At 42.2% G+C, this 11,343-nt stretch overlaps 1 protein-coding gene across 1 annotated transcript in view; it reads left to right on the top strand.

The window, feature by feature from the left end:
- The first annotated feature begins 1,174 nt into the window (after window positions 1-1,174).
- The window catches only part of znf704 (zinc finger protein 704), a 53,514-nt gene continuing 43,345 nt past the window's right edge, over window positions 1,175-11,343 (top strand). Inside the window, exons 1-2 of the mRNA XM_079654653.1 lie at window positions 1,175-2,117; window positions 8,354-8,541. Of these exons, the coding sequence (XP_079510779.1) occupies window positions 1,857-2,117; window positions 8,354-8,541 (449 nt within the window). The 5' untranslated portion in view covers window positions 1,175-1,856. The remainder of the gene's footprint in view (window positions 2,118-8,353; window positions 8,542-11,343) is intronic.

The following is an 11,343-nucleotide window of genomic DNA, read 5'->3' as shown; positions in this document are numbered from 1 at the left end:
TGAAGACACGTTACGCTCGTGTTGTGTTCAAGGAACCTGTCCTTGGCCAGGAAAAACAGGCACTCGCTTGTTTAGTTATTTTGCGATCTAGATTTCTTCTTCTTTTTTGAAGTGAGAAGTTGTCCGTAAGTCGGACGGACTAACGGACGGACCCCCCCCCCCCCCCCCCAAAACGAAAACTCTTCGGTTCTCCACGAATTACACAAGTCACCCAAAGCAGCGTTAAAAAAGCGGGAGGCGCCGAAAAGCGACTAATTTGCATCACTCTATTGTACATGTCTGTCTCAGAGAGCAAAAAGAAATAGGTCACATTGTGAGATCAGACTATTTCTTAATGTGTCCAGGGTGTAGCTTACATTCGTGTGAGCTGCCTGTGAGTGTTGTTGTGATGAGATGAAAAGCTCAGTTAAAAGAGCAATATTACTGATGGCTTATATTTAGCATTACCCAATGGCATTAAATACCTGTATTACAGTTTAAACGTAATGGTCTACATTAATGAGAACATACAAACAAGGTAGGTAGCTAAAGGTAGTTAAAACATTAAAATAAGAACTAAACAGTACTTCTGGAAAGACTGACCTCCACATTATAAATTTGCACTTGATACATTTTTGCATTTTGGCTTCAAGCACTTTAAAGCATTGTTTGTCTAAGTTATCTGATGGGGTTGGTTGACAAAGATTTGGTTGGCTCTTGCCTGTGTAAATGTGCAGGGCGGTGTATTTTGGCACATGTTTAGCCCAGGACCTTGAGTAGAATAAAACTCACTTGTTAGGTAATGACGACCTCATGAGAAATAAAGAAACCTGTTGTTTTAAACTCCCCTCAAAAATCCCACTGCAGGCCATTACTTATATCTCAAAACCAGATCATAGTAATTTAGAAATCCCATGGGACATGAAAAGTAGGCTACATGCGTTTCACAACTAGGTTACTGCATAAAGCCTGTCTGTCTGGTCAAAGTTTTCCTTTCCGAAAGCCTAAATTCCCCTTTTTCCCTTTCTTTCCTTCTGCCTTACCGCCTCCCCTCTCGCTTCCTCTCCATCCTTGCGTCATTGTTTTGAATTGAGCATCCTCCCGCCGGCTTGCATTACCTTCTGTTGGCGGATCGGGGGGAGCGGTGGGGGGGCCTGTGGAGGCGTGTGCTGTACCGACCTATAGCAGCCCGCCTTGGCCGCCGGACCGCACATGTTTACAGGCAGCATTCCGCCGGTAAAGGCTCTGCTCGGTCGGAGCAAAGCCCGGACTGGAGCTAACAGTAGCCGGATCCGGAGTCACGCAACCGCCGTGTTTTCGACCATTAACAGCATCTACGTAGGAAAGTCAGTGGATAAGGCTACAGAGAAGTGATTTTATTCGATGTGTTTGCTTCTGCTATTCAGTGTCCATGTCGTAAACTCACGATTAAACCACATATTTGTTAGATCGTGTACAAACGTAACGTCGTGTCCTGCGTGGAGTTCTGAGTCCGTGTTTTCCCGCCACACCACGAGCTCGCAGGGAGCAGTGGCGAAAACAAACAGGTCGAAGAGACAGGAAGGTTGGTAGCCGGTTGGCTGTGGAGGTTGTTTAACGGCGAATGAATCGTGTTGTGTTGTCGGCTTTTGTCGGGTGCTAATTCTAAGTTCTCTTCCAGTTTTCGGTGCTTTTGAGTAAGGTTCATTTAAGACGCTGTTGGGAGTCTTCGCCCTCTGAGTATGTGGCAGCTTTCTAACATTTTACCAGGGCTGTTGGATAGTATACCCGTTGCGGTTTCGTGTTTTTCTCGACGTTGTTTACCGGTTATAATTCGACGTCTAATGCTTTAAATTCACCGGTTCACCGGCTCCGAATTCAGTGGGACACTTTTAAACATGCATACGAGGCGTTTGGTGAAGCGGTCGATCCTCGGCAGCCGCGTTTATGCGCCGAGTCTGACGGGGGACGGTGCCCCGGTGACAGGAGTGGTCCAGGCTGTCAAGCAGGAAAACAGAGACGTGTCGACCGCAGGATCCCGGTGCAGCGTCTACACCGTGCTCCTGCAGGACGGGAGCCTCAAGGAGTTCTCCGAGGAAGAGATAGCCGCGGGCTTCAACAACACTGCAGCCAAAGGACCGCTCAAGTCCAGCTTGAAGGTGTGTGAGTAGCGCCCCGGCTGGCAAAAAAGCGCCTTCACTGTTTTTGTTGTGCGTTTTTTTTGCAGCATTAACCGCTTCCTGCACGGAGTGGATAACGGTGTCACTGGCGCTGCTGCTGCTTTCACTGATGTCAAATATAACAAGTTTGAACAAAAACAGCATGATTCAGATTATAAATTATGCAAATTCAGTTGCATATTGCATCAAATAACGGACTGTCATGACATTTGGCGACACCAGAGATATGGGACAAAGGCCTTGATAGGGCCTGCGCAATGTTTATGTGGGCTAGTGGGTGGGTAAGCCGAGGCAAACAAACACGCTCTGACTGCAGCGTTTTGGACTGATGTCCGGGGCTTTTGCACAGAGGCTTATGATTTATATATAACATTTAATACAGACCATTTGGGAAATCATGCATTTAATTGCACGTTTGCATTCAATTATTTATGATATTTTTGACATTTTCATTCAAATATGATGCAGCTTTTCACCAAGTTGAATATATATGGCTTTGTTCACACCAGAGTTATTATTGTTTAACAACTGTTACAAATAGATAGGGTTGGCTTTGAAATTAGAGGCAGAATTTGAAGTTTTGATGATGTCTACATTTCTTTCCTGATGTGGGTTCCTAATTAGCAGTGACCTAATTGCCTTCATTTCCAACTTGTCAGCTTTGGTGTCACATACTCTCTCAGAAAAACATTGTGTGAGGCAATCCAGGAATAAAAACACTGTTTCTGGCATGTGTGTAGTGTTTGTGTATGCGTGTGTGAGTGTAGTGTGTGTGTGTGTTTTGTTTTTTACAGTGAGGCAGTTACTGAGGAATGCATGTGACCAAATTATGGCTTGTTTACGGATGCATTTTGGTTTATTTCGTTTCGGTGTGGTTTTGTGCCTGCATTCATGTGTGTTATTGGTGAACTTACAGGCTGCTCTTTGTGACCACACATGCTGGACTGCTCACATTTCCTTTATGTGAGCTATAGCGAGGGTGTGCTGCCATCTACAGATACAGCAGCAACATAAATCCTAAATGAAATAGTAGTTCATCTTTAAAGGGTTCATGGTAAAACAAAGACAAATGCTCTGTCCATATGGACACATGTCATAGCTTTGAGTGATGGGATATGCAGTCTAAACTTGGGTTCAATTATTTTGTCATTTGCACATTTTTGTGTATTCTGTGCTGCACTCCCAAAAGCTGTTGCACAATACCGTCAATAAAGTCCCTGGCGCAGGCAGGAGGAGTGCAGCTGATGCGGAGAGTGAAGCCAGCACAATGGTCAAGTCTCTTTCAGCACTTAATTCCCACTGAGGTCGAAAACAAGCCATAAAATGAGGAGGAGGGGCGGGTGTGTATTCACATGTGCATCTGTGTGGCTTTTAATGTGCATTGATGTGCTTCCCCCCTATGTATTTGAATGTTTAATCAGGTAGAGCGGACTACTTTAGATTTTGGAGTGGGGGTTGTTTTTGTGGGCATGCCGCCCTGTTTGAGCAGCAGCTGTACGGACAATAAAGCAGGCACCCCCAGGTTGGCAACGGGTGGCATGCTCCAAAGAATCTGGATGCTTGGCACATTGCCCGGTATGGCAAACGAATGCCCCCCCTGTTCTACGAGGGACAGGATGCCACTTGTTGACTTGTTGGTTTGTGCAAGTGTCTGAGAAATGTTACACAGATGCCTCACTGATAACAAAGAGGCAAAACTTGATTTTGTTTTGCTGGACGCTTTTGTTGTCCTTGCTGTTGTTTACGTTAATCGTACGGCAACGTGGGAGTCAATGAAGAAGGCTTGTTGACAGGAGCTGAGTGACTCTTTGTTCTAGAGCGGTGATCCTAGACGGGCAAGCCGGCGTCGGCTGAGCTTATTGGTTGGCTGAACAGCATCAGCATGAAGCGCAGCGGCCACAGGGTCTCCTGTGCTGATGTATGAGTAATCTAAGGGTAGGGTAGAGGAGGTGTTTGTGTTTACGTATGTGTGAGAGTGCTATGAACACACATCTGTATTCCCGCTTTCTCAATGCCTTTTATCTTATTTAATCTATGTTCCACATTGAATACAAAGATATAGTCATATTTTAGTACTGCACACAGAATAACTTGCTTTCTAACACCAAGAGTAATGGCTGAATCAAATGGGTTTTTTTCTTTTTCTGACAGACATTGCACTTTCAATTTATCACAGGATGTGTATTTTTTTAATTATGTAACTTTTTATTTGTTATTATATATATATATATTTTTTTTAATTATATCATAACTTAGTACTTTTTTTTAAAATACATGTCACATATTTAACATATGCAACATTAAGCTGTCAGTGGCTCTTTTCCCTGCTGTAACTACGCACATTTCCCCTCCGTGGGACTAATAAAGGTATTCTGATTCTGAAATGGTTTTTTATTTAACTTTAAAACATCAGATGGAATAATGAAGTTGCTTGTTGTCAAAGTCCTGCCATATTATTAAGATGTGCTAACTATTTTCATTAACAATTAATCCTTAGTAATCTTTAATGAAGAAAATGCAGTTTTCACTATACCATATTTCATAGTATCCTCTGTTTTACACAGTATTAAACTAAATTGGTTTTGTATTCCGGACAGGGCTCGACATTAAGGGCTGCCCGATGGCCCGGGGCCATCTAGTATTTAGCTCGGGCCATGAAGACTCACCTGCTGGTTGCCCGATCGGGCAATCTATTATACCAGTATTATGCAGCTCGCAGATCCAGTAATGAGTGACCCGACAGTAAAACTAAACATATCTATAACTAGTTTAGGTAGTTTGAGAGGTAATTCAAAGAGCTACGTGTGATATTCTAACCTGAAGTGTGTGTTTTGTCCGCTCACCGCTGCATGTGATCATGCAGAGCTGCGTGTCGACTCGTCAGCAGCAGCTGATCTCTCTCTCCCGTCAGATTAGACTTCACTCGCGTTTATGTCCATACCGATCAGATCCAGCTAGTTCTAGCTAATGATATGACTACCTGCTTATTAAAGGACACCTAAACAATAAGTGCCGCTATGCAACCGGGTGAGGCCACAAAGCATAGGTGTATGCATTTGTTTACATGCCCACCGGAACCCCCAGGCATTACCAACAGATCAACGCACAATCAACCCATACAGGACATCTCTTTCTCCACATTAAGTGTTACACATTAGAATGGACTACTCTTGTCTGTCACATACTCTTCTTGTCTGTCACATAAGTGGTGCAACTGAAGCGGTATTGCGCTAAAGGGAAATTATTTTGACCGAAGAGATTTAGATTTGCCGGCTAACGGGAACTCTGACGTCGCCATTTTGTGTGCTTCGCGGATGCGCTCGGCTCCTCTCGACTGCTGCTCGGGTCTGCTCGGTCAGCTTCCGGATGAGGAGGCATTCGTTCGACCAACTTACAGTAGATAACATTACAAATATTTTTAACAGGGGCCATAATAATGTACATAATGTTTGTTTTGGCAGTTACAACTGAATGTAATGTTTTCTACTTTTTTACATCTGGGAAGGCATTTGCCTTCATCAGATGGAAAGTGTCTTGACAAACAACTTAAGTATTTCTTATAGCTATGTAGGGCATGCAAGCGAGCAAACACAAACAAGAACAAACAAACAAGTGAAATGAAGAATGAAATTGAACAATATAATATTGTGGTGGTTCATCTTATAATTCAGTCTAGAGAATGCACCAGACGGCATCTACAGTAAGACCTGCAAAATCTAAATGTTCTAGGGGGAGGCCCCCCAAACACTTCGTGCCATTTCGTCCGCGCGCATTTTTCAGGGCAATCTCTATTGGGCTAAGGGACATCTGTAAATTAGCTTAGATGGCCCACAGGGCCATCTCCCAAAATCCTTAATGTCATGCACGGCCGGACTGACAAAACAAACATCTAAAAACTTAACGTTAAACAATAGGAAACAGATTTTTCCCAATTTGTTTACTTATTATACGCCACATAATACATTGATAACGTCTTGAAATAACAGGCCTATTAATCAATAATACAAAATGTTGTCAGCCCTAAAGATAATACATAAGTAGAATACTTAATATTGCTTCATAAAATGACATAATCATTCTATGGTACTTTTCTTTGGGGAACTCATGAAATCAATGTTCATTAGCATATTAGCTACAGCTGAGCTGGGTACAATTGGCACCAAAAGTTGTTATGTAAGTTTAAATAAAAATTGCAACTCTTCAACTCGCAATTCCGAACAACAAATCTGACACAGACTAAGTCATGTGTAATGTTTGAACATATAATCGTCATTAATGTCTTTTAAAACTTTATTGATTAATCATTCCTAATCCTGGTATTTGCAAAAGAATAGCGGATACAAATTCTTCATACCAACAAAGAACCATATGAGCTCAAAGACAATGTCCCCACATGGGATTCAATTTATGATCCGTGTCCGCCTGCTTCATTATGACCTTTGACCCATAAAGGGTGGCAGCTTTAAACTGTCCAAAACGGCCTAAAGCAAGTAGGTTATGAGATTCTGTGTGTGTGTGCATGTCTGTGTGTGTTTTGGTGTGATTTGAAGAAAGAAAATGAATTTGAGATTAAGAGGGCAGATATGAAGGACACTTGGGATATTTTTCAGTACGTGCACACACACACACACATGCACATTTACACCAGCAGCCTGACACATGCGCCTCACATTTCACAACCAATTTGGCATGCCTTACAATTTCCTGGCTCCGTGAAATGCCATCATTCATAAGCCCGGTGAAAGGAAGGAATTGCTGTTGGTTCTATCCGAGAAGTACACTCGGCATACACACAACGCCTAATCTTCCCGAGCTGCTGTAATCCATCTTGTTGTTTTACTCAAGACTGTGTTTTCACGGAGCGTATATTGCGCCACTGCGTGTTGGTGTGACCGGTCTCTATGAGTGATACTCCATCCCCTGCTTTTTTACGTCATTAATCTAAGTAAATAGTTCTCCTGTGCATATGTGTGCGAGTGATGCTAGGGTGCCGCTGCCTTTTCCACCGTCAACCCTAATCGTGTTACAGTGCTACGAGATAATGATCTTGATGCACACACACACACACACACACACACACACACACACACACACACACACACACACACACACACACACACACACACACACACACACACACACACACACACACACACACACACACACACACACACACACACACACACACACTGGTCTGCATGTCTTACTCCTCAACGCTCTAGTGGCATGGGCAGCCGTGTGTGTCACTGGCTGTTTTCTCAGTGTGTTTCGAGAAGCCTGATGGCTTTAGTTACCTACAGTAATGTGTGTGTTGGTGTGTGCGTAGGTGCATGCAGGTATTCATGTGCCAAAGCATGCCATTTGCTGCTGTTGTGTAAGAAGAAGAGATGATTTGGGCTGTTTTTTTACATTGCTACAGGTGGGCGTTTTCAGATGGGAGAAATGATGATATATCGTGATTGAGTGTGTGTGTGTGTCATGGAGTAGTTTATGTTGCTCAGTGTGTGTGGCGCAGAAATATTTAGTTTTGTGTATAAGTATGTTTGTGTATATTATTATAAGTTAAAAGTTCTTGCTCCCCCCCCCCCCTTTTAACATCATTACCTTGAACTTCATTACATTTTATTTGTAATTTACAAACCAGATTGGCTGTATGTCCTGTAGCTTATATTGAGTTAAGGATGCCATTTAATTTTTGTTTTTTTATGAGAAGGGAGTTTTAGGAGAATTGTCAACAGTATCTTGCCATGTCCAAGACGTCTAGGAATTAAGAAAAGAACCTTGTTTTAGCTGACATCTGCATTTTCGAGTGAATCCAATCTGTTTTGGAAAAGCTTTTTAGGCCCAAGATGCTAGAAAATGATGTTTAAACCATGTTGGACAGTGTACTCCTTTGTTTGAAATGTAAAGAATAAAATCTTAAAATGTGGCTCATACGCTTAGAACACAAACCCCAAACGGCTACTGTGTTGAAAATGATACATCTATTGTTTTCATGCAGTTTAGTAATATTTGGGCAGTACATTTCTCAGTCTCTCATAACTGCAGCAGAAAGGCACGGCATGGTTATCACGTTGGGCGTTACAAAATAAGGCATTTTTCAATTCAGAAAATGTGTTTCTCATGGTGCAGTCCTAGATCAGCTTCATCATAAGAACTGAAGACAGGTCTCTGCCCAAGTACTGACTTTCTACTCTTTGCCTTTCCTTCTCCAGCACTGCTTCAGTAACGGAGCTCCAGAGAGTCACCGGGGTGAGGGCGGCTCCCTCAGCCCCGAGGCAGTGGACGAGCAGCGGATGGGGGACGGAAAGCGCGTTGGCCGGGACCCTGACACCCGATCAGTGTCCCTGCTGGAGCAGAAACGCAAAGTGGTGTCCTCCAGCATCGATGTCCCTCATGCCAGGTAGGCCAGTGTGCCTGTGTGTGAGCGCGTGCACGTTAACAAGCATGCCTGTTCTTTGATAGTGAGAGTCTGATTCCTGACTTTGAGGGAGTTTGGCTTGGGATCACACATGCAAAGTTCGCTGAAGGTTTATGACATAGATATGTCATCTCGTAAATAGAACAGAGTTTATATGGTCTGACATCCCATCTTTTTGTGTCATCCTTGAAGCCATTTTTATCAGAGAATGCAATGTAATTTGACAGGAAGCCACTTTTATTCCATTCCATATATATTTAATCATATGCCACTGTACATTTGTCTCAGCACATCAGTGATGTCCGTATGTTGGAATGGATATATTGTTATTCCGAAAAGGAAGTAGGTCTAAAATCGTGTCCCTGTCCTAAATATTGAGGGGTTTTCTGCAGAATGTAAATGTTCAGAGGAATCATATGATGTTTCCTTTGCTGGCTGAGGCAATTATGGTTATGGTTATTTAAATGGGATGCCTCTGGTGGTTTCCTAAATTCTAAACTCAAGGCCATGAGATTCAACCAATATAGGAACTTGCCTCGCTAGCCTCTAGCATGTCTTTCCTGCTCTGTAACAAAAACAGTGAGACAAACCGCAGCCCTATAGCCAAAAAAGACACACTAAGAATAATAATTGATATGTGAGTGGGAGAACAGCTATCGTTTCATGTAAACCAAACCCAATACAAACAGTTATTATGTTATAATGCATGAGCTATATTCTCACGCGTTAAGCGAGTCTCGTTTAGACCATACACACACACTCCCACAGACACACACACACACAAATGTTATTGTAAACTGGTCAGCATATTCCACACTGAAGCTCATCCACATGGGGCAATTAAACATTAATAGGAAGCAGTCCAAGGCAGCAGCGAGCCATATAATAAAGAAACAACACTCTTTCACTATTAAATGAGAAACACTGATACCGTAAAGCTCCGTGCTGGTATCGAACATCACACCCTATTACTTATCCTGATGCTGCTGGAGGAGTCTAATCGATGTCTACTTGCTGTAAAGTACAGTAAAACCCATTTGAGCAGCTTTATCACCACATCCTGAGCCCTGCTTCACATTTAATAGTTATTTGCTTATGAATCATTGATTTGGCCCTCTCTTGTTTCCCATTAACAGTAAAGAATCTCTTTTTAAATTGAATCCATCACCTGGATTAGACAGACGTTTTTACACCAGTCCCACTCTAATTAGATCCTTGCATGGGGATCGCCATAATATTGATATTTATACGGTTATTGTGGAATGGCTTATTGATCATCTCACTGCCCTTGCACAAGTTCAACTTGTTGCCTCGGCTCAGGGACGATCACTTTATAAAGCAAGTTCCTATTTATCCTCCTAATGAGACCACCTGACACCAAGAAAGCCTTATAGATCAGGTCAGATGAAGAAACATGCCTTACGACATGTTGCTATGGTGATGAAATATATGTTTTAAAGACTGGAATAAAATCTATTCAATAAAATGATTTCATGTTTAGTGCATGTAGCTACTTGTAATAGCTTGGTTGGATTTCAAGCGCTGGTCATATCATTTGGATGTTGCTGCTCCAAAGTTAAACATGTTTATTTTGGAACAACAATACATTTACCATTAACGGTATTCTCTGCCGGCCTCAATTTATATGCCCTCTCACTAGCACATTGTCCGGTGTCTACCGTCTGCCCGAATCCAATTAAATGCAGCATAGGACAAACAACCTTTAAAACGCTTTACATATTCCCACTTATTAACAGGCACACACACAATATTTCAGAAACACCTAAGTGGTCTCTCTCGACAAAATCCCAACAGCAAAGTGCCAGGTTCTTTTTTTGATTTCATTTTTTTATTAAATGTCATTAGTGTGATTGTGTTGCCAGCCAAAACCCCCGACACAGATACAAACAACCAGGGAAAAAACTGATTTCATTTTGGATTGTTATCCTGTACCCTAAACTAACAGCATTATAAAAAAACAGCCAAAGCTTTTGGAAACATTCAATGATGTGGAATTCCAGCTGAGAAACTGTCAGCGTTTGTATTGTTGTTTCAATGGTGCGCTCTGCCTACACACGCTTTTCTCCTTTGTTGGTCTACCTGAGGCATTGAGTCATCTCTTACCAGGTAAGGAAGAAAAGGTATGTTGAGGTTATGTGTAACGTAAATGCCCTTGCAACAATTAAAAACATCTTGGACGGCACTCATTTTAATCCCGATCAAAGTACAGAGTTTGTAAGTGTGCCCCCTTTAGTTTCAGTAATAAAAAATGTCCTCAGGTTTCTGTAAACATTAAGAGCTCAACGTAACTCAATTACATTTGACATTCTTTCAAATATATTCATAGTTAAAGTTCAGCCACTTCATCTCTTCTTAAAATCAAAGCCTTTTTTTTGTGTTAATAAGGAGTCCTATTTCTGGCCAACAGCCTTTGCTTGACATCTCATTATTTTGTGTAGTACTTCAAAGCCTGGTGCTCAAACTCCAATGATCTATTGTGCTTTGTCAAGTACTAAATCAAACCCCTTGTAAAGCAAGACTTGAAAAAAAAAACGTTTAGCCCAATTTGCCCAAGTGTGCTCACATAATCAGGAACATGGAAAAGTGAATTCTCGCCATGTTTTAAGAGCAAGTAAACCCAGAGCTCCTTTCTCAAATATCCCTATAGTGACCTTCTCAGTGCACAGCGGCATTATTGCCTTCAGATTAAGATCCATAGCTCTCATCCTGTACACCTGCGACCGATTTTCATCCCGTCTCTGGCACGGGGGGAAAACCGGTGTT

This window comes from Notothenia rossii (assembly GCF_949606895.1).
Source record: "Notothenia rossii genome assembly, chromosome: 10".
NCBI lineage: Eukaryota > Metazoa > Chordata > Actinopteri > Perciformes > Nototheniidae > Notothenia > Notothenia rossii.
The sequence above is the reverse complement of the archived record's forward strand: the minus strand, read 5'-3'. Positions and strand labels throughout refer to the sequence as shown.